Raw genomic sequence first — 26261 nt, 5'->3', positions numbered from 1 at the left:
GGCTGTCACTGGGAGAGAGAAGTGGAGTCAAGAAGGACGGGACGTTGAAGAACGCAATAGTGCTGTGTGTGTGCGTGTGTGCGTGTGTGTGTGTGTGTGTGTGTGTGTGTGTGTGTGTGTGTCTGTGTGTGTGTAGGGGGGGGTGGAATATGGAATATCACCCCTATGTTGGATTATTCTGCAGAAGGTCCCTGGTTCCCAGAGTGAGGCTGCGAAACGGCTCAGTTCGTCAGTGTGCAGCCTCGCATATCAGCATCGCATCCTCAGAACTCCCCCTCGAGTGGGAGTGATGTCACATGATCCCTCAGCCAATCACCGTAGCCTCCGATACCCTGGATGACTGCAAAAGATGCTCCCTCTCCTCCTCTCCTCTCTCTCTCTCTCTCTCTCTCTCTCTCCCCCTCTGGTGTGATTGTCTCCTCTACCCCTCCCCCATTTTTCACTGGCATAAAGGCGTCACGCATCTTTCAACCACTGCAGGAAAAAAAGAGGGAAAAAATAGAGGGGTTTCCAGTGGAAGCACGGGGGAAACGATTGAGGAATCCACCACTATACTCCTTCACGCTAACACCCCGTGTTCCTCCTGTTCTCCCTGCTCTCTGCCTTTGGGTTTCTGCAGTATACCTATACATAACATGCAAAGGGAGCTCTAAAATGGCTGTTAGGGCAAGTGTTTATGGGTGATGCAAAAGGGGAGAAAAGCATCCGCAGCCATCCCCTGAGATGATGTCGGTATATGCAATGAACCACCTGGCCTTCATTAACTGGTTCGAGAACCCTCTTTAATCTCTTGAATTTCATCTGAACTAAGTCTGCCCAACAGTCTTGCATCAGTATTTTAGTGGACTGTAAGGTCCTGTGTTGTGGTGTGTGTTAAATAATTATATTGCACATGATTATAGCCTATAGGGCTTTTCCACAGTGCAGCCTCCCCTGCACCTAAGCAAAATTATAATTCTGACACATCATGCTATCATTTGCAGAAACAGGCAAAACAACCAAATTTGTCAACATCTTCTCATTCTCATTTTGATTAATTGTAAATGGTGGGCCCTATTGTAAACAAGTGTAATGCTTTATGGTGTCGTCCACTCTCATTTTTTTGTATTGAGTTGTACTTGAAATGTTCTGTAATTCTGCAAACTGTTAATAAATCAATCAATCACACCACACCACACCTGAAATAAATATCTGCTTTGAAATGTATAGATAGAATGCCACTAGATATATGATAAGTAATTGGATTTGTAATTATTTTACTTGTAATGGATTACTTTTTTAATGACTTGTGTATGGTCGGTATTGATGGTATTTTCCAATGAATAATGCATGAAATGGCATGCAAATTTGAAGGAGGGGCAGACAAACAGCTTTCATGATGTTGTTTGTTTCTGCTATTAGAGAAAATATTGAAGGTTTGCCATTTTTTAAGTAGATAAAATAATCTAAAATACCAATAGAATAATTTTAAATCACTGTCACTGGAAGAAAAAAAAAACTGTCTTTTAACAAATTCAACCCGGGAAAGCATCTGTGTCATTTTACACTTTGGCTATATTCAAGAAGTCATTGATAATCAATGTCATGCTGATCCTAAGTCAGCAGTGGTCAGCAGTGCTGAAGATGTATCTCCATGGAAACAAGAGGTAAGGAATTGCTTTCTATATAGATAATGTGTTAACTATAGGCTAGAAGTGATGATATAAATATACTGAAACTGTGATTCTCTTGTTGTCTGCCAGAGAAAAAAACAGCATGTCATAAATTATGATGTATGAAATGTGGCCAATAAAGAACTTACATGAGTCTGTTCTGTGGCTGTGTATGTGTGCAGGTTGCCTGGCTTGCGGGTGATTGATGATTGTGCTGTGGTGCTGTTGCCCCCAGTGGTGGGTCACTGTGTTGCAGAAAGGAAAACAAGATTTAAAAAAGAAAAATTAAATAAATTAGAGAGCAGTCCATTTGCGTCTGTCGGGAAGAAACCTCTTATCTCCATATTTTATTTTATTTTATTTTTTATTTTATTTATTTTTTATTAATGCCCTACTACTTCATCATACATACTGCAGTGTCACCAAAAAGCATCAGAAATAGCATATCCATTGTAGATCTTTACACCACATAGCATTTCTTATTTCACAGATTTGGTGGATGAGCTGTGGTTTTAAGATTAAATGATATGGGAACAAAAAGCATAGGAGTTTTTTTTTTGCATAATAATCAACTTACCCCAGAGTGGGGGGGGGGGGGGGGGGGGTAAATTGTGCCACTTTTTTCAGTGATCATCAATAATCTGTAAACTATACATTTTACAATCTCTCTGGCTGTGATAAAAGCAAACTTTATATTTTCCCCTAATAAATCAGTTAAGTTTCCAACTAAATGAAACACAGTATTCACTCAGAATGACTATAATGAAGTGATATTGGGACATTCCCAAAGTATTCTGTTGCACACCTGGACTTGTGTCACGGCACACTAGGGTGCCACAGCACCGACTTTGATCAACCCTGACCAATAGTGACACTGAAACCATACTTCCTTAATGTCAACGAAGTCCACACCCACAACACCAGAGGGAGTTCAACAAACCATGTGCAACCCAGATTCGGCACAAACAAGGGATTAAATTAATTTCGCCCTACCAAAAGTCATTAAGACAAGGCAAATCCCTTGACTCCTTCAAAACTGCTCTCAAAGGGCACGTATGGACGGCTGCAATTCGAAACTGGCCCCCGTAAAATCTGAATCCGCCACCCAGCCCTGTTTCCCCTCACTGTATATGTTTTGATGAATTGAAAATGGTGGGCCCTATTGTAAACAAATGTAATGCTTTATGGTGTCGTCCACTCACTGTTAACAGTTTTTGTATTGAGTAGTACTTGAAATGTACTGTAATTCTGCAAACTGTTAATAAATCAATAAATCAATCAAAAATTATGTATTTGATGATTGTATATGCAAGTGACTGTACGACCCAATGGCGGTGTATTTGATTGTATATCAAACAGACTAACAGATCAGAGCATGGTTGATCAAAGTGTGCAATGACTCAATGGAGAGTACGTGACACATTGTGCTGTACTGTATAGCTTATTTGTGTTGTGAGACTTTCATATTTCTATAAGGTTTTCTGAATTTTCACATGCTTTTCTTTAAGTGTGTTTGATTGTATATATAACCTAGTGCTAGAGAAACCCAAATATAATGAATAGCATTTTTGCATTATTCCTATTAGTATACTTTGATTGATTGAAGCACAGTTTGCAGAACAGGTACATTTGACATGAAAGCACAACTCAATACAGAGACTGTTACTGTGACACACTGATTCAATAACAAAATCAGACCCATCTGAAGTGAGTGGTGCTGTGCTGTACTGTACTGTACTGTACTGTACTGTACTGTACTGTACTGTACTGTACTGTACTGTACTGTACTGTACTAGCCCTCCTCCATGGCCTGTGTGTGTGTCTGTCTCTGTGTGTTAGGCTGTGCAACAGTGACACTTGGTGGTGAACAAATGCTATAACGCTATCAGCCAGGGACACAGGGACAGACATGGGACAGACCCAGGGACACAGCCACACACATAGCTGTCTATAGGAGTGGTTGCACCACTCAAAAACATACGAACCCTAACTGTGTACACTTTGATATAATAGTAGGCGTATTTGTTATAATAGTAATAGGCCTACTAGTATAATAATAGTAGGCCCATGTATAATTAATTTATTTTATATGGGTTTATTGTCCTAGAGATAATAAAACCTGTGTATATTATAAACAACAATAAAACCAAACTGTGTATTTCGATTATATATTGTAAACCAGCAGTAACTGTAAACGGCCACTTGTGGTTGTGATGTGTGTGCGTTCACTTGTGTTTGTGCCCCGTCTGTTTGCGTGACGGCGTCGCGCCACGAAAATAGCAGATCTAAAAGCTCACAAAGGGTCGCACCGCGCCGCGCTTTGAGCTTGTAGATCTGCTATTTTCCGCAGCTAGACCCCACTCCTTTTTTGTGAACACTGGCGAACGTTCCTCTAATCACCACACAGTAGATGATGTAGCTGAGCTAGCCAGCATGCTAAGAGTCAGCTAACCGACGTTATTATTATTTACAAAACGTTTGCTTCGCCTTCTGTTTTCAGGCGATTGGTTTGGATCGTACATTCTTCGACTTCAGAACGCTATATATATCGTAAGTTAGTTGTCATCGACGTTTCGGTCCAGTTTTTGGTTCTGGGGATCGGATTACTAACTAACTATAGCGAAGTTCTACGGGCTTTACGTTAGTTTGACCCCCTTTTCGATAAGAGTCGCTCGACGAAAACGACGTATTTAATTTAAGCGAACAAAGTGTCGACGCGAGCAAACGTGACGTTTTAAACTGCGGGTAAAACTGTGTCGCAATTGAAATGAGCTCGTGTTGTTTTGGTCGAGCGAAACGCTCGTGCCACGAAGTGTGTTGAAAGTGTTTTCTTTTATAGTTGGCTAAAGTAAGCTAACGCGGCTAGCTGGTGTCAAAGTGGCTACAGTTAGCTCGTGTGCTAACTCACAGTAGCACAACATTCAACAGATGTACATGTCAACTGGCGTAGCTTTCTAAATCCAAGTAGCCGAACTTATATAAGCGTCATGACTATGAAACATTTTAGTATTAATTTAAAAGGTTGTCTGCTGGATACACTACTATACTACTAGCCTGCTAACAAGTTGATCATGTTTTCTAAAGTTGAGCGTTTCTATCTCCTTTCCTTTTCTTTGTACCTTTCTCATGCAGGGCTGTGTGTTACTTGCTGCTAACATCCATGTTAGCAACCATCCAGCTCGTGTAAATGCTTTTCTCTAGAATGGACCTGTTGAACCCTCAGTTCCTGGACAAGATGAACAACAACATCGGGAGACTACATTACGAAGGTACTTTAGAAAAATGATTCTCTCAATCTTTTGAATCTCAATGACTCCTGGTTGTTTGATATAGATTAGACCAGGGGGACACCCCCTTTGATGTCCCCTTTTAATCTCTGGGGACTGGGATCCCAATCTACACTGTACAAAGTATTGATTGAATACCCCCCCCCCAATGTACAACAATTTAAAAGCAGTACAGGAGGTACTCTTACTCAAGCAATGCTAATACGATAACTCAAAAGCCCTGAGGGATTGGTCACCGTCCTATGCTGCTGCATTCAATTCATAATCGGGACATGCACTGCAGTGCAAATCATCATCATCCTCAGTGTTGTTACAGATCCATAAGGGTCCATTTGGATCTTTGTTGGTCCTCGGACCGTTGAAGTTACCTTTCATATTAAACCCACTTGAACCCCTAACGTCCCTATCTTATCTGGGGGAAAAATAGCAGACCTAATACAAGCTCATAATAAGCACTTATAGGCGCAAACACTGATAGTCATCATCACATAATGGTGTCTCTTGCCAAACCGATGTGATGCATTGGCAATAATGTATCACACATTTTCAGGTATGACTGTTTGTTAAGGCTGTCACGATTAGGGCATTTAGTTGATTAAATCAAATCTCGCTAACATAATTGCGATTAACGATTTAATTATCGTTGTCGTTGGAACATTATGAATACAATTCATATTCTTATTTGGTTGACAACATATACTTGTATAACTTTGAATAGTGGGAATAGAGCTTCGCAGTCCCGCCCCCTTTCATGACCACGAGCGGCCCGGAAGATACATTTTTTTCCCCCCATAGACGTTTCAGAAAGTATTTATTTAAAGACCTTTTAAACCTGACAAAGCCAGCCAGCCAAACTCGGATCATGACAACAACTCATGACAATAAACACAAATATTTTTGTTGCGAACAAATAATTAGAAAAAATAGTTGTACCCTTTTCTTTCTCTTCTTTCTAAATATTTGTTCGGCCCATAAAATCGTGTTTGTCACGATCCGAGTTGGCTTTGTCCGAAGCGTAAAGGTCTTTAAATAAATACTTTCTGAAACACTATAGACGATCTACAAGCCGAAAACGCATCATGATGTGATTTTTTTGAAACGTTTTGCGTTTGAATTTTTCAACATGGAAATTATTCATGGCGATTATTATGCAAAAATAATTGCGATTATCTCAAATCACAATTAGATGATCATGTAGTAATTGTGACAAGCCTACTGTTAGTTTTGGATAACGTTTTGGATATTATTGACTAACTGAATTTATAAGAAGAAAATATAATTCTGCGTGAATCTGAATTTCCTAACATAAGGTCTGCTCATTGATTAAATGTTACTCAAGAACTAACATTTACTTTACTTTATTATACTTAAAGGTAGAGTAAGTGTCATCTTCTTGTTAAAATAAACGTTATATAGTTCTATATTCTTACAGTACTAATTGATATCGAGTGTTTGTTCAGGTACAGTTTCTCCTGCTCTTGAGCAGACAAAATTGGAACCTCAACACTTTAAAATTGAAGCTGATAAATGGGTGCTCCATGATTGGCTGGAATTTGTCAACTCACCAGATTTTTGTTTGTTTATTAACCCATTTAGGCCTGACGTCAAAATGTAATTCATGTCAAGGACCCCCAAAAATTGGCCGCCGACCCCCATCTGAAAATGTGCCTCAGAAGCAAAGATTTGAGTTACAAACGTTCGCTCTGAAAGAATATAAATTCAAAGATTTGCGCCACATTTTCACGATTTTTCAAAAATAGCAGATCTACAAGCTCGTAGTGTGGCACTCAGTGCCGTGCTATGAGCTTGTAGATCTGCTTTTTTAATCTTAAAACACCAAAAGGGGTTCCCGTCCAGAATGGGTTGAGCCTGAGCGACCGGACCGTGTTACTAGGCAAACACCACAGCAATGAGTTGTGGTGTTTGCACAGCAATATAATCTTAAACCTTTTTAACAAAAAACATTGTTTTAACCCAAAAATATCACTTACCCTACCTAATTAGTAGTCAGTTTATTTAAGCAAACAGTCATTAATGTACAGGAATTGGTTGAGCTCTGCAGCACATGGTCTTCCTCATATTATCAACTCATTTTCAATTTCAAGATGGCATGGAGATGATGTATATGACCTCTCTGCCCTCCATGCTGTATCTCACTGTAAATTGTGAGATAGCAGAAGGGATGGGAAACAAGATAATTATGGTTTATGTCCAGAATCACTGTTTAATCACCCTTAATTAATATGCTTGCAGCTGTTTTAATCATCACCGTCCTACATGATGGCTGTTGTAGCCTGTTCTTCAATAATAGAAAAGAAAACCATTCACTGTAGGCTGTTGTTGAACATAATTATTATGCCCGGTCAGTCAAATGCACTTGGCCATGATCAGTTCCATTTTTAGTACCGTGCGCTCCACCTTCTAAACCCCTTTTCCCTAAACTTCTTTGCCTTTTTTTTTTCAATAGTTCAACTAGCCAATCTCCATTGACACATTGTGAGCTTGTAGACCGGCTAACTATTCAAAAACGTATAGTAAAAAAAGCAAAGAAGTTTATGGATAAGGGGTTTAGCGGTAACGGAAATTGAGATCCTTAAGTCTTCTGTTTTTATTGGGGATAGAACGCATTTCTTACAAATATTTTTATTTTCTATCTACTGAAGACTTATAGATTATGCACACCTGACCAGCATAGGCACAGAGGGCCATGTCGGAGGTTAAGTCATCTTAATTTTCTTTTATATTGGTATTGCCAATTTTAGCTAGAGTTACCCTCTTACTTATTCTATAGTTAATAGTTGTTCTCTACCCATATCTGTATCTTTGTTCAATCCTAATTGCAGTGCTGCTTTAGCACAGAAATTTCCCTGCGGATCAATGAAGGTCTTATACTGTTTAAAACAATTATTGAACATTGGTTCCTTAATTTTTGTGGAACTTTTTTGGGGTTTGTAATTGTATATACACGTGTCTCTACAGGTGAGTCCAGGATGCCCTCCCTGCCTACTGCTATGTCCAACATGAGAACTGGGCCACCTCCTATCTGCCCCAGTAAAAGGAAGTATGGAGAAGAACAAGTGGACGACCACATCGACTGTGATAATGACCACATGACCAAAATGAGCAGACTGTTTGCAGCTCAACTGTAAGTGCTCTGAAAAGAGAGTGATATGTTGCTGATCCAGCACTTTGTCTGTTAGTTCTTAAATGTAACACAATGGGACAGAGGGAGTGCAGAGCGGAAAGGAACATAATGCATAGCATTGCACTGACATGAGTACAGTAAATGACCACGGTAACACAGAACACCCTGTTCAACCACTCAAGTACAATTGTTTAATGGCGCCCTATTTTGGGCACGTTTATTAAATAAACTTTTTTACTATAAAAAATAGCAGATCTACAATTTTGCGATGGGACGCATTGTGAGTTATCGGCAATTTTTGTTATTTGTTGTACAATGTAGTATTATGCATAAGTGGTTAAATACCTTGTGGTGGAGAGGGACACATCCCTGTGCTTTTCTCAGCACACAAGCTTATGTGTTTTAAAGTCAGCAAGGACATTTTGAACCCTGGTTTACAGGACACTAATTTGATTGAATCCATGCTCAACTTCAGTAATTCATCCCGGACCGGGTACACCACAGCTAATGCAAAACGAAACTCTTCCCCTGCAAAATAATTGGTTCGCCCCAAACTCCCTTATCAGGTCTGGACACCTGGTTAGTAATCACTCATCAAGCAGGTCCCCTCTCGCTCTCACAAAATGCTTTCCCTCTCAGATAATCACTCTGAATAAATTAACAGTATTCTGACTTGTTAAAACAGTTCTTGTCAGTTAGTCGTGTGTGTGTCTGTGTGTGTGTGTGTGTGTGTGTTTGCCCGTCGGAATTTTGGCGGATCGGAACTCGTAAAAAAGACCTGCACCCGTGTAAATGTGCATTTTTTGAGCCTTGTCAAAGCTAGATTTCTGTTACTTGTGACAAAGTTATTTTGAATCTTGAGTTAGTTACAATTGGCCTATACAATTTTGATTGAATCCCATAAAGGTCTTTTGAAAACGGACGTGAGCATTTTGTGCCCATCTTCGGTTCCCATGGTCCTAAGCTGTTTAGCGGCCGACACTGCATTATTATTCAGTATTCCGACGGCATGAAAAAAAGCCTCATTGCTAAAATTGCCTTTGTTTAAACCATCTGTTGGGATTCTAAATCTTGTAGTCTAGTCACAGCTTAAGTAAACACGGTGTCCACGGCGCTTTGAACAACTCGTGAGCTGAATCCTTGCACCCTCATTAAGTGTTGTGCTGCTCAGTCAGACTCCTGACATCAAAGCGGGAGCAAGATTTAAGTGGCCCTATGAATAGACGGAGCTGTTGGTGGTCTGTATGTCAAGTCACAGGGGTAATCTGCCTGTTGCACTCTTTATCAAGGACCCGGCCTACTGGCGGAGACAACCACAATGAGCACTGGAGCCTCGGCCACAGCCCCGTGGAGTGCATTACGTCCTCCAATGGTCTCCATGGGAACCACCTGTATGCTTCCATCCCTGGCTATGCCGTCGACCAGCCTTTGGCGTTGACCAAAAGCAACATGGACCTGGCCCTGGGGAGCAGCGAGCGCGCTGCCGTGGCTGGCGCTGTGGAGCGGCAGCAGGTATGTCTTTGTGAAACCGTTAAATTACAAGCATGGAGGTGATCTTTATTCATGTTGGCATGGTCAAGTGTGTGTGTGTGTGTGTGTGTGTGTGTGTGTGGTCGGAAAGACGGGGCAGCATTCGTTGATTAATCAGGGCTGTGATGAGCTACGAGGTAAAAGTTAGGCCTCTGCAATATATCCATGTTGGGATGAGACTAGACATATCATCTGGGGTTTTGCACATCACAATATAGTGATCGGCAAAAGTGTGGTCTTTTACTCGTTTGCCTTATTTTATGCTTTAAAAAAAGAATTTGCAGACCTAGAAGCTCGTCGTGTTTTTCTTTTTATGATCTTTTTTTATTGTCAATAGTAAAAGTGCAGACGCAGATGCTAAGTGATTTTTGAATCATAATGGGCAAATTCAATTTTGTCCGGTAACACATTCACTGCCATCCAAACGTTCACCTTGTGACATTAGGTGGTGCTCTTGGCTAACATATGTCACTGTTTAAATGTCTAGTGAAATGGATTTTCTTTTACTACTTTTAGAGCATATCCGTGTTCTTCATATGGACATACCTAAAAATGGATGCCAAAACAATGGGGAAACTATACACCGCCGCTGTTTACTTCTGGTTCACGGCCCGGGAATTTATGGCCTTCAAAATTAGAGCATCATGCACTGAAAAGATCATGGCAGTGGTGGAAGAATGAATACCTGGCAGTCAGTGTTTTTTAATTACATAGTCATTTATGCATGTCTTTCAAAGGCATCTGTCCTTAGGCCTGACGTCAAAATAAAAAAAAACGTTCGCTCTGAAAGAATATATATACAAAGATTTGTGCAGCATTTTTACGATTTTTCAAAAATAGCAGACCTACAAGCTCGTAGCTATGAGCTTGTAGATCTGCTATTTTTCAATAGCTAAAGTATAACATAATGCTTAGTTAAAACACCAAAAGGGGTTCCCGCCCCCAAAATGGGTTAAACCATTGGTTCCCAACCGTTTTATACTGAAATACCACCTCAGAAAATATTTGGCTCTCCAAGTACCACCATAATAACTGATGCTAAAATACAGGAGCGAACAGTAAACCTGCCCTTTTTGTTCCGTTTCTATAAGCCAATAATGTTGCTGCTCTGACAAAATTTGGTGTAATCACTAATCAGCACAACTGATATTTCTAATTTGATTAATCCGTTTTCAAATCTTCTATTAATGGTTAGGTGTGCTGTCGTCCTCATTTCAGCATTGCTGGATAGCCCATTTCAACCAACTGCTTGGTCAGAAGAACTACCTGTTGAGACTTGAAACAATGGAGTAACAGTAACAAACTTAGATACAGAAAATACTGTGTATTAGCAAGAACATGTTTTGTTTTATTTTGGTTAGAATTTATTGTAACGTGATATTTAAACCTGTTGATAACTTGCTACTTTGTTGGATTTCTGTCCAGAATCGTCCATCTGTCATCACTTGTGCCCCTGCAAGCAACCGAAATTGCAACCTCTCTCACTGTCACATGAATGGCTGTGCTCCCAGTCCACCCATTGATCAGAGGAAGACAAATGGTAGGTTTAAGTCTTAAAACGGTACCATCTGCCTAATGGTTTAGTAGTAGGGATGTTAATTTACAATCATCTCACAGATTTGAGTGCTCGATTCCACATCAATTTATGGGGGGCGTTAGATTAAACTTTAGAGCACATCTTAGCCGAGCTTCGATAGTGGGTGTATTATGGAAAAAACAAGCATGTCACATGCTTGTATAATATGCACACAATGGCTCGCATCAATGCCCAAATGATTTCATCATAATCCCTCTTACGGCATGGGAACGGCGTAGCTCCAATGTGTGTCTCAGAAACTAATCATGATATCCACATGATTAGAAGTACTTCTGGTTGCTATTAGACTCTAAACATCTCTCTGACTCCTCGTGTCCCTTCAGCGAACACGGTGTGTGATCCTGTGATTGAGGAGCACTTCCGCCGCAGCCTCGGTAAGAACTACAAAGAGCCTGAGCCCGTATCCAACTCCGTCTCCATCACTGGCTCAGTGGATGACCATTTCGCTAAGGCACTGGGTGAGACCACCTGGCTCCAGATCATGGCTAAAGGAGGGGGTCCCCAAAGTCCAGAGGGGAACTCATGAACCAAGAGAAAGATTGCTTTCCTCAAGTGCCGATTAGTTGAACCACAATCACTTCCTTAGTGTTTCCAGACGACCGCGCAGAACCACCGCTGTGCCATCCTTTGCCAAGCATTAACCACTTATACCCTGTATACTTTCGTAGGACGTCAAGCAGCGAATCTACAAGCTCGCAACACGCAGCAAGCTTGTACATCTGCTACTTTCGCAAAAGATTCAACTATTTTGTACACTGTACACGCCTATCATGACCATGCCCAGAATCGGGACGCTAGGGTTCATGTGGGTGACTTCCTGTAGCTACGAACAACACGAGTGATGTATTAGTTTGAATATGGTGCTCAAATAGGCTCTAAACCTATAGGTCAACTTCTTTTCAAATGGATCAACATTTACAGTCTTTATTCTAAATTGTCAAAGAGTCCAGTTTTTCCTAGAAGAAACATGAAAACTTCCACTGAGTCAACACACATTGATCCTCATTTATCAATCTAATGTAGAAACCGCGAAAAGAAAATCAATGATGCGGTTCAACGGTGGCAGAAATACAGTAGTAAATCACTCACTTAGTCACTTCCCTGTGACACTTTAAAAGAGCAAAATGAAAAGATGATCAACATTAAATGTTCATAATGTGAATATTTGACTAACGTGAGTCAATTTCTCGTATTGAATAGCCACCATGCCAAACATAATTCTAGAGGATTGAGGCGAAGACCCGTTCCGTCATCTAGTCCCTAGCTGGGTCTGTAATATCCATGGCTTTCTGAAAGATCCATTGGCAGTATTGTGCAGAACCCCACAGGTCAGAATATAGTCTTGACATTTTTCCAGGCCCACCCCCGCTGATCCAAGCGGCCCGTACGTGTTTGGATATACTGTGGAACCCGCAGCGACACAAGTCTGCGGTGAAAAACATTTTTGCATACATGAGCTGAGCATTGACGTGAGATTTGATCGTCTGCTATGCCCGTGTCAAATCGACAGCAGATTGATAAATGCAGAGAATTGCATTGAAATCATGCCCTTTTTTGCGTCTGTGAAAGTTTGATAAATGAGGGTCATTTTGTTGAGCTGCTTCATGCTACAGAAACGGGCAACATGGCTCGGCAAGGCTTACTTAATTATTGGGTTGACAGTCTTGATTTGGCTTGTGTAAACTGTACAATCATAGATGTGTTAGATATTTGCTAAATTATCAGGCTGTAACTGCTCTGTTTGTTAACCAAAGAAAGTCCCTGCCTTTTCCAACTACATACAAGCCATAGGTCTGGTTCCAGTCTTTGCGCAGTACTAACGCCCCATCATCTTTAAATTCTAAAATCATCCTGCTTATTTGTCTGTTTTTACTTGAAAAAGGACAACTGGGTCTGATTTGCACTATTGCGTTTGAGGCTGTTTTCAGGCAGCATTTTACCTTTTATTTTTCTCCCCTCATTTATTTTATTATTTGAGCTAACTGGTTGAAGAATGTGTGTTGTGTTTGAAATCGTGATAATGCAATCAAGGCTCTGGTCTCCTATGGCCCCTTAAAACTTTCTTAATCTGAGTTTTCTTATTCAGAACTGGACTTATCCACTGTTAACTAAAGTTTGTCTTGTCTCGAGTCTTTATGCTCACTGTGGTTGAACACTTGGTAAGGTAGTACCAAGGATAGTAGGTTATTCCTCTTAACTAGGAAGCATGTTTCAAATAGCTGGTTTCTATTACAAACCTTATTCTATACTATTTACCCTCAGAATTTATTTTTTATCAGTAACCGTTTAGAAATACTTACTGCTGGTACAGTTGTACTCGATATATTTTTTGTATCTGGTTTTCATTAGTATATGTAGTGTAGGCATATACTTTAGCAATGGCATCCATCTACAAATCACAGCCTCTGGCAAGGTTGTCTGAAGGCGGTATAATGCTTTGTTGTTCTGTGGTACTGGATGCTATAGCTTTATGCATGACTGAATACTGCTAACATGAAGTCTCTGCAGAGACGTTCTACCTGGTAATTGACATGATAATGCTGTTGGTAATGGATTTTTTATTTATTCTGGAAGTAACATAGCTTCACATTAACTGTTGCCATAATTTAAGATTCGGTAAAATCACTTGCCTGTTTTGTTTCCCTTTCCCGTCTTATCGAGCATCTGAGAACATCTACATTCCTCCTTTTAGCATATGCCCTTTTCCCTCTCAATTGTGAAAGGCAATAATACGCCTCCCTGGTGTATTGGCGTCTTTAATGTTATGATGATTGCGCATTGACATTCCACCAACACCATCGAACATTTTGTCAGTCACTTAAAGTGTTGTTTAATGAGTTGAGTTTTGTGCACGGGGGTGTTGAGTCCACTTTAAATATAGCTGATGCTTTAGTGTGACCCAATAAGGATCTATAGAGTTGTGCATAAATGTAGGAGTACCAGTACGTCTGAGTTGTTATGCAGTTGCGTTTTGTTTAATTTGTACGTCGTCGCCACCCATCTGAAATGATCTATTAACGTAGCATAACCCATGTGTCAACACTGATGAGAAATGGTATTGTAAATTGAGATTTTCCTTTTTAAGTCAACTGTCTGCGAGAAAAGTATGCTTGTGTACTTGCTTTTTACTAATTTACACTGTTTTTGAAAAATGAATATATACGCTACCGTCTCTTCTTTTATTATTTTTTAGTTGGATATCGGACAACAAGACTGTCATTGCGCCGCGCGTAATGACGAATAGATATATTTGTTTTTTTATTAAGAACAATGTACTCATGATGTAGCATGGATCCTCATTATATTCTAACCATGCATTTTATTCTCTTTTAAAAGTTGATCTTTTTTCCACCGTTGTCAGAGGTGTAGTAATAAGTGCAGGAACACATCAATTAGCGAAGACTAATTAGTACAGTGTCATGGTGACCTCGGTACTAACCGCCGGTGACAGTCTGTACACCACAGTAAGGGACTATCACAGGATCTACCTGTTTGACACAAGTTGATCCTCTGATACGTTTATTCCAATGTTATTTAATTGCTCTACTTTGACTGCTTTTGCCTCCTAAGACAAGTTGCTGAAACTAACTCCAGGTGTCATTCACATGGAAAATAAACATTTAAATATATATATATTTTTTGGGTTAACTTTTGGCCTTCTTTTCTCCAGAAGAAAATGCCACTGTTTTGTACTTGATTTCTTCTAAATAAAGATACAAATGCATTTTGGAATATTTTATTTTGTTCAATTTATATCCTAAAATGTTAGCCTAGTGTAATCGCCACGAGTGAGTTTGTTTTACCCCGATTCTAACAACTAGTTTGATGACAACCCCTTTTTGGAACCAAGAAGCCAGGCCTGACATAACCTAGTTTATCCTAGCCTGGCTAAAGCCAGACGCGAATCAACCGTTGGCCAAAATAAATTGCCTGCCAGTGCCAGTGTGATATGACTTTAGCCAAGTTTATCCACCAATTCATACAGGTCCAGTTTACAATTAAATCTTATCAGACAATTTGAAAGGAGTATTCCTCTATTTCCTGTTTTATCATCAATTGGCATCTTCAGTTCATGCGTCAGTTAGGGGTGTGCACTTAGAGTATATATTAATCGAGACGTCACCGGATTTCTCCTCCCATCCACTTGCATTAAGTTCATTCTGGGATGCATTTGGGCCAAACGCATGAACGAGTACCGTGTGTGCGCGTGCACTGCGAGCGCCGCCGTTGTTGTGTATTGCTTGGCGCGTTCATGTGATTGGCCCAAATGCCGCTCCAGCTGCAGTACCGACTTTCGGCCAACGTGTATGTTTCGCTTCAGTGTTTCCTCTCGTTGACATCTCTATTAATATATACTCCAAGAGTGTGCAGGACAAACACCCAGAGCTAAGCCCACAAGCTTGTCTACGTACTAAATTAACTGGGACAATTGTATTTATGGCTTGACTTGATTAGGCCAATGTACCGCTGGCTGTATACAAGACAGGTGGGCGCTTATAGCACTTGCCGTAGTACGTGTAGCCTCGACCTCCTACAGTCGTCATGGTGACATCGGTACCAACCGCCAGTGACCGTCTGTATACCACAGTAAGGGACTGCATAGGCTCAACTTGTGTAACTTAAATAGCACTTCATGTAAGACATAACACTCTTGTATAGCTTCCTTAGATAGATATTCCATTGTTAGGTTCTTAAGCTTACGTAGGATTTATGATGACTTTTTATGTTTTGATGTATTGCCATGTTTTTTTGTTCTTGCTTACTGTAAATCGCTCTGGATTAAGAGCGTCTGCTAAATGCCTAAATTGTATAGGGACATCTGGGCACCATATTTTTGCCATGACTGGGCACCTGGACAGGTGGTCACCAAAGCATCTGGGCACCTGGACAGGTGGTCACCAAAGCATCTGGGCACCTGGACCAGTTAGCCCTATTTATGATACTACTTACTTACCCATAACAGTTTCATCGTCATCACCACTGAACCATGACACAAATTCATACCTTATAGCCTATCGATAAAACACCAAAAAGCCAGAGGGCTTATTTCCATTGTGGTGCTTTGAGTGCAAATGACGTGTGACAAAGTATTACAAATGATACACACCTGAGTGATACACTTGAGTTTAACTAGTCATGAACTGACCCCATTCTTTCACACTGATATTATGGTGGTTAGCAAATGATAGGCATTTGGCCTACATTTAGCAATCTCTCAGCTGGTCAGTAAGACAAATAGATTCAGTCACTGACCGAAACGACATCAATGCTCTTCTGACTGTGCTTCTACCTTGTATAATTCTCAGTTTCTGGCCATACAGTGATGTTGCGGACAGTGTTGCAAGCACAGCCTGCCTTTCACATAACTTGCTGTATGTTATTATCACAGAATAACAATGGGGCATGTGGCCTATATGTAAGTTGCGGGGACCCAAGTGGGGCCTATCACTTAAATGGATCGGGCCAGCTCTGATTGCTTTAAATGTGATTATTTTTCGTGGTCAAACGGTTCATGAGAACAGATTTCCCAGAATAGGCTTGCATTGCAATTTAGTGCTAAATCTCTCTTGTTTATTTCCCACAGTGGGCTGATCACTTTGTGTTTAGAGGTTGTTATGGCTCTTTTTGACTACAAGAAGAAAGTCGCCGGTTTTCCGACTCGCGGCGGTTTTAGTGCATTTTAGTTTTACGTCATCTTTATTAAAATGTCATTGAATTGAGAGAGAGGATAGTTGTTTAGAGTTTGCACTACTACATGAAGTAGGAATGCTAAAGTTTAAACACCAAAACACCATTGAATTCTCAACCAGCAGATGGCAGTGTCGACCCACTGAAGATTCTCCAAAAGTCTAGTCATTGGAGAGCAAAGACAGGAGTGCCATCATCACCCTGGGAAGACGTTCTAATAGTCTGTAATGTATTTATATTCATTGTGTAAATAAGGCCTAAAGGTAGCACAACCTGAACTTGATACAACTGGGGTTACTCAACATTATTCAGGAGGTTACATTGGTTTGATGATGCATTTCTTTTTATACTTTCTTCTTCACAGTGGGTGTAATTACATTCTAGAAGCATATTGCTCATTACCTATATTATAACATTTAGGTATGAATAGAATCCTTGGAGTAGCCTCATATATATATATATATATATATATATTGTAAAATGACATTCTCATAAACTCATTCATCTTCAGTTTGCCTATAATTTCGATTTGCCCAACAACCTTAGCTAACCTAAATCCAGTGGTGGAAAATAACGAAGTACAATTACTTCGTTACTGTACTTAAGTACAAGTTTGGAGAATTTGTACTTTTATTGACTACTTTTCTTTTGCTGTATTTTTACTTTTACTTCGTTACATTTACAAGGAAAAAATCGTACTTTTAATGCGCTATATTTAAAATCGGACACCTCGTTACTCGCTACAAATTAAATAATAAAATCTTATATTTGTCTTACTGGAGGAATGCGCAGTTGAGAATTGAACAGGGCTGCTCCACTCTCAGATAATAGGGGGCGGAGTTGTGTTCTGCTGCCTGGCCTGCTTTGAAGACGGCAAGACGCACACACTGTGTTGTTTTGTCACACGCATTCAACATGGATGCATTAAACATGCCTTAATATTTAGCGGAAAACCAACCAATAAGTCCCTATCCGACACAAATTAACTAATCTTTCTCAGCCGTCACTGGAGCGCGCATCTAGCTACTGCATGATGATCATGCACGCTGACAGACAGCAGACACTGTCCCAACTCCTAACACAAACACTGAGGGAACTTGTTGTTGTACACACATAATGTGCCACGAAAAATAGCTTCCAATAGCTTAGTTGGTTATTATCGCTTCGAGGAGGTACGTGTCCATAATATCGCCACGAACGGCCAACAAAAGACATCTCTCTTCCACAGTGAAGCCTAATTTATTCTTCGCCGTACAAAGTGTTCCGTGCTGAAAATAGCTGATATACAAGCTCACAACTCGTCGCGTCCGGACACGTTGTGAGCTTGTAGATCAGCCAACCCCAGCATGCGGAGATGCAGGCTCTGAGAACGTTCAGAAACTTTTGCCTTCACAATAAAAGCATGCAAAAGCCCATATAGAGAAGGAAAAATAATTCGGTGGCATTTCACATTGCAAAAGAGCAATTTTTGTAAAATGTAAAAAATATATAAAAATTAAAGCAAAAAAATAACGAAAAAGAACTATAATAGTTCATTTTTCAAAATTTGGAATGATGAACTATGAACGGAACTAGTTCATTTAAAAAATGTTGAACTGTGAACTGAACTATAGTTCCTAAAAAAAAAGAACTTTCCCAACACGATGTATGCTGTTGGGGGTTCTGTATTTTCAGTATTTTTTGGAATAAAGCCACTTTTGACAGGATGACAATTTTGGAAATTCATTTCTTTGTATTCATTTTGAAAATAATTTTGTATTTTGTACTTTGTACTTGTACTTTGTAATTTTTACTTTTATACTTAAGTACATTTTACGCCGGGTAAATTTTTGTACTTAAGTACATTTTATTTGAGGTACTTTTATACTTTTACTTAAGTAACTTTCTTAATGGGCACTTTGTACTTTTACTTAAGTAATTTTCAAGTAGAGAATCAGTATTTTACTTAAGTAAAATATTTTTGTACTTTTTCCACCACTGCCTAAATCTTCAAACTGGAGGAGAAGCATCTTTTGGGTTCCTTTTTTGTTTTGTTGTACTATAGGTCTCACCCCTCAGGCTCAAATCTGCTCAAAAGCCTCTACAACAGACCCCTGCCTCCACGAGATTAGGCCTCACTATTCACCAAACACAATGCCATGCTTCCTCTACGGCTACGCCATGCCTTCCAAAGACTCCTATGGGATTACGTCGACCGACTCGGAGAGCCACCGGCCACGTATCCCTGCCTGTGCAAAACCACACACACACACACACACACACACACACACACACACACACACACTCGTATCACTGTACTTGTGGCGACATCAACATTTTAGGACAACAATTTTATGAACGCCATTTCCCTAAAGCCTCTTGTGTGTTACCACCGAAAATAGCTTATCTACAAGCTCACAACGTTGTGACCTCATAAATTACATAGCCAAGTTTTCAGAGCACGCATATGTTTTAACCTTAAAACAACGATTTATCTTGCGAGTACCAGTAAATGGTCCTCTCCTCACAATGTCTTTAGTGTAGCCTACTGACACTTGGCCCTCACAAGTATAGTAATACAGGTACGCACGCACGCACACACAGATATCAGAGCACAGTCAATGACATGTAGACATGGGGGGGTGCAGATCAGGGAGACACTTCAGGGTCATGCCACATCCAGGCTGGCTCTCCTTACAGTGTGAAGGTTGTGAGGAGGACCATGTTGACACCAGAGCTGCTCCCCTCAAGCCCTCTGCCCTGCCGCCAATACTGCAATGTAGCAATATTCTGTTACAAGTAAATGTCCGGAACATTTCTCTTGATAATACCAATTCGTATTGTTTTATATCTTTTTAATCGTTGATTAGTCACCTTTACAACGAGGCATAGACATTGCAAGGAAAGGTATTCACCCTTTCTTTGAGTTGCTTAGTGCATTGAATGATTGCACTCTCACACAGTAATAGGAAAAAACAACACATATTGGCCATTTATACACTTCATTAACTTTACACTGTTGGGGAACTCAACATCTGGAAGATTCATACGCAGCCACAACAGCTTGGTATGGTATGGGGCAGTATATCGCTCTCGCAGGCAAGACAGAACTTGCCAGTGGCGAACCCATATCTTCAGAATCTGGGACCTAACACGGTATACACCATCCTCCAGGATGACAACGCTCACCCCCACAGAGCCAGGATCATCACAGAGTACCTCCAGAATGTAGGAGTGGAGAGGATGGAATGGCCTGCCGCGAGTCTTTGGTGTGCTGTACGTGGCAGTGACCAACAGAACCACGTTGGATGACTTGCAACAAAACCTGGTTGAGTAATGGGATGCCGTCCCACAGCAGAATGTGGCTATAGTTGGTGACCAGCAGAGGAGGAGGTGCCAAGCTGTTGCGGCTGCTTTTGGATCTTCCACTCGTTACGGAGTTCCATACCACTGAGTGTAAAATGAATAGTGTAAAAAAGGGCCAATATGTGTATTTTCCTTATTACTGTGGGATAGTGGAATCATCCAATCCACTAACTAAGCAACTCAAAGCAAGGGTTGAATACCAACCATTTGCCATTTTGGCACATTTTGTGTGGGCGCTACACACGTTTTGCTGTGTTGCTCATTCCACGAATGCCCGATCCTTGCAATCTATACCTCGTTGTAATGGTGACTAATCAACGATTAGAATTATATAAAACACAAATAATTTGATGAAAGATAAGTTTCCGAACCTTTGTTGCCGAGTTATATACGGGCCGGCTAAAGTAGGTATGTTGTAGGATGTTTTGTAATGATATTGAAAATCTACAAATAATTGTAGTGGAGTAAAAGTATAAGTTTTGTCTCTGAAATAGTGGAGTAGAAGTAAAAGTACCGAAAATTTGACATAGTCAAGTAAAGTAAAAGCAAAATGGTACTTAACTACAGTACTTGAGTACAGGTATACTGTACACCACTGCTCTTATTGAAGCTTGTAGTAGAGAAGGTAGAATGTGACTAAGTACATTTACCCAAGCAGTTGTACTTAACCACTTAAACCCCATAAAGTGGAGTCTAGTACTACTAGTCAATACTAGTGTGGCTGCAAGATTTAGCTGAAAATAGCCGCTGTGACGCGTTGTAAGCTTGTCGATCAGTTTTCTTCTGTTCTTTTCCTGCGGCACATTTTGTGTACTCCACCACCATTATTTGACAAGGCGCATTCATACTCCATCTACATACTACATTGCATATTGAGATTATTAATACAAAACATACAATAACCATAGAGTACTTTGGAAGTGTAAGTACATTGTTATGCCAATACCTTTTTACTTTTACTCAAGTAAACATTTCAATACAGGCCTTTTTTATTATACTTGTAACAGAGTATTTTCTAACTCTTACTTAAAGCAGCACTATGTAACTTTCCTCTTTACCCCGAATTTGAACCTGGTCTTGGTGCTGAGATGTTTTGGTATTGAGCTAATGGAGCCAGGGATGTTTTGGTATTGAGCTAATAGAGCCAGGGATAAAGTGAACCCTGACCTTCAGGTCACAGATGCTGTGTCTATAGGTGACCTTTGACACGATTAAATGTCTCTATGACATAGCAGGGGGACAAAGTACAACCACCCCGATTGTATGACCCCTTTTGGTGTTAGCGTTATGTTATGGTTTAGCTATTGAAAAATAGCAGATCTACAAGCTCATAGCGTGCCACCGAGTGGCCACGCTACTTCTGAAAAATCGACTGACATAGGGTGCAATCGTAATTGCGCGCCGGTAGCGCACTCGCCTATTAGTTTGCATTGCACAGTGCGCTCAGTGCGCCATTTCCGAACGCGCCCACAGAAACATAGCTTTTTCAGAAAACTGTCAGGATGTAGAAGACATTCTTAGAATCTGATCTCAGGTCAAAATGGGTTAACGTTACTCTACCATACAGATTGCACAAAACCAAAAATTTTAAGTAAACTCGTACTTTTTCTAGTGGAAAAAAGCCCTGCCTCTTCCTATTGACAGTAGCGAGGAGGAGCATGACATCAGCGCTGGTCTCTCAACCCCCCCTGCCTGCCTCCTCTCATTGCTGGAACACGGTGATGCCGCTGCTGCCTTCAGACGTTGGTCAAGACACATACATGTCCAACCACGCGCGCGCCATTTTCTCCTTGCGCTTACGCAATGGGATAGAAGGACCAATGACCAGCCTGGCTGAGACGGTGCACTCTAGTCTGGACATGGGATGGTGAAACTGTGAATTAATCAATTGGAATCGATTTAACAAAATTGTATTTGAATAAAATAATAGATGTTTTTTAAATACCAAAAATAGCAGATCTACAAGCTGACAATGTGTCGCATCGTGACGTAGAGCTTGTAGATCAGGTGTTTTTCTCTATTTTTAATATAGGTTTCATCTGATGAATCCATTTACCATATTATAAAGATAATTATCTTGATATATACATATATTTTAATTCCTGTGCTTCTCGATTATTCGATTCATTAAAAAAAAAACAATCGATATCATTTTCACTAAGGAAACAATCGATATTTGCAGCCGTAGATGAGAGGTCATTAATTCCACGCAGGATAAAAGTCATTTCGCGGGGTTAATGGAAACGTGTCCCTTTCTCTGTCGCATGCGGAGGCTGCGCGGCGGCTGGCGCTAACGTCGGATAGAGATCTCCCTCCCTCCCTTGTTTTGCATAATTCCAAATTTGCTGTGGCTTGATCACAACGCCAGGCTGCAGCAGCGCTATCTGCAGCATCCGCTATCTGCAGCATCCGCATCCCTGAGTGCGCGGCATTTCGGGAGAATTTGCATGATTGCCCGTAGATTATTTGAACATTATCCACACCCCCCCATCCCCCATTCCTTCCACGTCGCTCTGCTGTGACGATGCACACACATCCTTGGGGCGAAATAATCTAAAATAGATCGTACAGGAAAACTGAGTATTAAGAGGCGCATGCATGCATGCAGTTAGGAAGGAAGGAGCGCTTCATCATGGGCAGACTTGAGTCATGCTGGCAAGATCATGCACCCTGAGCCCACAGTCCAACACACCCGATTACCAAGCACGTCATCTCCAAATGCAGTCACGGCCCCGCAATGGGTCGCCAGCAAAGGGGAAACAACATGCACACACACACACACACACACACACACACACAAACACACAAACCTGTCTGTGGTGTGTAGTGTGGGGGTCAGTGATGGTGTGGGGTGGAGCGTATATAAGGTTGAAGAGAGGCAATGACTGCCAACCCTTTCAACCTCAAGAACTAGTTTGATTATGCATTATGCCATGGATACCCATTTGGTTCATAACTATCAACTCTATTCTATAGCTGGGGACCCTCCATGGTCAAGGGCCCCTCTGGAGAGGTCCCCGGGCTGGGAGTAGAGGAGTGATGGAGGTTCTCTCTGGCCTCATTTATACACCATAGTGCAACAGTGTTTGCAAGTGACGCCGTCGTGCGATGTGGCATATCACTATTTGTTAACATCGGGTCGCCAAATGGACCCTTTTATGGGACCATATAGTAAGATAAATACAATGAATTTTACAGTGTAGCTAACCCCAAAAAATATTCACATTGGGGTCCGAAGCCTATAATCTGTAACAAACCGGGGGAGGGGGTGGGTCCTTTTAACCCATTCTGACCGGGAACCCGTTTTGGTGTTAGCATCATGTTATGCTTTAGCTATTGAAAAATAGCAGATCTACAAGCTCATAGCGCGCCACCGAGTGGCGCGCTACGAGCTTGTAGGTCTGCTATTTTTGAAAAATCGAAGAACGACTGACATTTTTTTTAAATCTGATCTCAGGTCAGAATGGGTTGATCAGACCAGTGTGTGTCCAGTGGAAACCTCGTATGAATCTGATCTCAGGTCAGAATGGGTTAAATGAAAAGAGTCCACGGTATAAACGAAGCTTAATGGCGGAGCCTCATTCATTGTGTCATGAGGACTGCTGGCGATGGCATAACCTCTGTGGAGGGAGGAGAGGACAGGCCGGTCACTGTGGATCACGGTCTTCCAGTGAACAGAAACAGACCCTGTCAGGGCGTCTCAGCATCAGTTTGCCGCGGCGCACGACCACCGCCACACTCTGCCAATCGCTCTTCCCCTTCTTCAACTTCCGCCTTCCATCGGTTGAGACGTCTCCCATTTGTTAGGAGCCTTATCCTTTGCGTGTTGAAGCCTAATGATCTATGGTCTCGTCGTACGGCGGTGTCGCTCGCCATGAGTTATTTTCAGCTTAATGCCGCGGCTGCACGACAAAGTATGAGGATTGTCTTAGTCCTATTGTATTCTCCATCGGTCTCTGAAGTGTTTGACCTCTTTCGGAGCGATCGTTGGGCCAATTTGTCGTTTTTTTCCCCCCTTGCTGGCCGTATGGCGCCTGATACAGCCAGCATATTTTAGGGACACATTTGGCGTAGGTTTCATAGAATTATGCATTATTGATTCTTATTTGAATGATTGATTATGAGGGCCATCTGCTTGTAGGACAGAGTAGCCGTGAGGGCAATATATGATATCGTTGCCGACACCATTTTGTTCTCCCTGGAAGATAATGGAATTGTTTCCAATTAGAATAAACAAACGGTCTGAGGTTAGTAGCTCTTGTTAAACAGGGACCACATTTTTTGTCCCTTCATACCTTATGAGATCAGTACCCCATTTACCATGTCTCATTATCCGTCTCGTTAGGGCCCTACATTACAGCTGCTTGACTGAACAGCCTTAATAAGGAAAGTGACCCAACACCAATAGCAATGTTTCTCCACTTACATCCATCTCTCTCTCTCTCTCTCTCTCTCTCTCTCTCTCTCTCTCTCTCTCTCTCTCTCTCTCTCTCTCTCTCTCTCTCTCTCTCTCTCTCTCTCTCTCTCCCTCTCCCTCTCCATGTGTGTGTTTAGCAGTCACACAGTCAGCCATGTGTGTGCTGAAGATGTTACATAATGCCCTCCTTTCACAACACTCCAGATCAAAGGGAACAATCCAGCGCAGAAAATTGCTCCTTGCCGATTTCCCTTCTCTTCTCCTCCACCATGTTGTTCCATTGTTCTGGGAGCCTGCATGGCGCAGCCGGCAGAGACCAACCAATACAGTATGTTTTCTGCAGCATCATTCCCCTTCATGTTGGAAAAGCCCACGCAGAACGATCATCAGAGGTTTACGGTAGCAAAACAGACGACCAGGTTACGCATGGTGATCAGCACAGAGACACTTCGGATGATGCTGAGATCTTACAGCTGCCTGTGTGATCTTCTCTCATTCACACTGTGTTCACTGTTAAGAATATGCTTGAAAGATCATACAGATATACACAGTACCAAGGAGAGATTCATAACAAATGAAAGGAAAGGAAAGAGTCCATGGTCACGCACACCTTTTAGTTTTATTTTTTTTATTACATTTTTCACATCCAGATGAATGCCCATGAGATGACTTAAAATGATGATGTTATGATTTTGAAATAACTGCTCTCGCGAAGCCTCTCTCGACAATGCAGATTCCTTTTTGTTAGCCACTTAAAGCGCATATACTTCATTGACCGGATTCCCCCGGGGTCTGTACTACTATAGGCCTCTCCCCCACCCCCTCTAAATCACATCTCTAAACCAAAACCAGCAGAAACACAATCCATTGCGTTGCTCCAAATGTTCGGTCCCAAAATAGGGAATGCTATAGGGTTCATGTGGCTAATTTGTGTGTGTGTGTGTGTGTGTGTGTGTGTGTGTGTGTGTGTGTGTTTGCCACATATTGTGGCACCGCTGCGCGATAATACCTCACAGGCAGGTACGCATCCTCAGGCTGAGATGGATTGGGATTTACAAAAAAGTAAACAAAACTCATACTGTGTGTGTATATATAAATATATAATGCAAGATGGCCCCAGTTGCCCCTTCTTATTTCTGCAGGGTCATCAGAAACTGCACAGGGAAGTTACAGTAGGAGCGACAGGAAAGAGGAAAGGGGTTATAGCTGCTCTTACATTGCAATAATAGGAGAGAAAGACGGCGCAAGAGAGGACATGGAATGCTGTCAGATAGGCTGTGCCTGTCCACAGCCTGGTGAGGATTGAAATAATGAGCATGCACTGGGGAAATACTGGCCCAATTCTTCTGGCTCCGTGGGGGACACGGTCGAATAAAGGGTAACCAAAAAGGTCAACGGGGGGGAAAGCAGGTCTTCCGAAAGGGAGGTAAAGGTGATTTAAGAAATATAAATGTGTCCCCATAGCGGTTATTGGCCAAGTACATTTTGTCTGCATTTAATGCATCATATAACTACGGTGCTAAAGGACACGGGTTCATGTGTTTGGTCCGACGGAGCATTGGTCCGAACGACAACCTATACCTCAAACCCTCACCCTAAC

At 41.3% G+C, this 26261-nt stretch overlaps 1 protein-coding gene across 1 annotated transcript; it reads left to right on the top strand.

Moving 5' to 3' along the window:
- The first annotated feature begins 4064 nt into the window (after positions 1-4064).
- On the top strand, positions 4065-14920 carry LOC308316219 (transcription cofactor vestigial-like protein 4). Its single transcript, XM_080764690.1, has 6 exons — positions 4065-4202; positions 4785-4921; positions 7919-8084; positions 9374-9596; positions 11040-11154; positions 11535-14920. Exons 2-6 carry the CDS (start codon positions 4840-4842, stop codon positions 11735-11737), a joined length of 789 nt encoding a protein of 262 aa, XP_080620816.1. The 5' UTR covers positions 4065-4202; positions 4785-4839; the 3' UTR covers positions 11738-14920.
- Positions 14921-26261: the final 11341 nt, after the last annotated feature.

This window comes from Protomyctophum bolini (assembly GCF_963924005.1).
Source record: "Protomyctophum bolini genome assembly, chromosome: 5".
In the NCBI taxonomy this organism is placed as follows: Eukaryota; Metazoa; Chordata; class Actinopteri; order Myctophiformes; family Myctophidae; genus Protomyctophum; species Protomyctophum bolini.
Note: the sequence above shows the minus strand (reverse complement) of the source record. Positions and strands in the feature narration are given on the sequence as shown.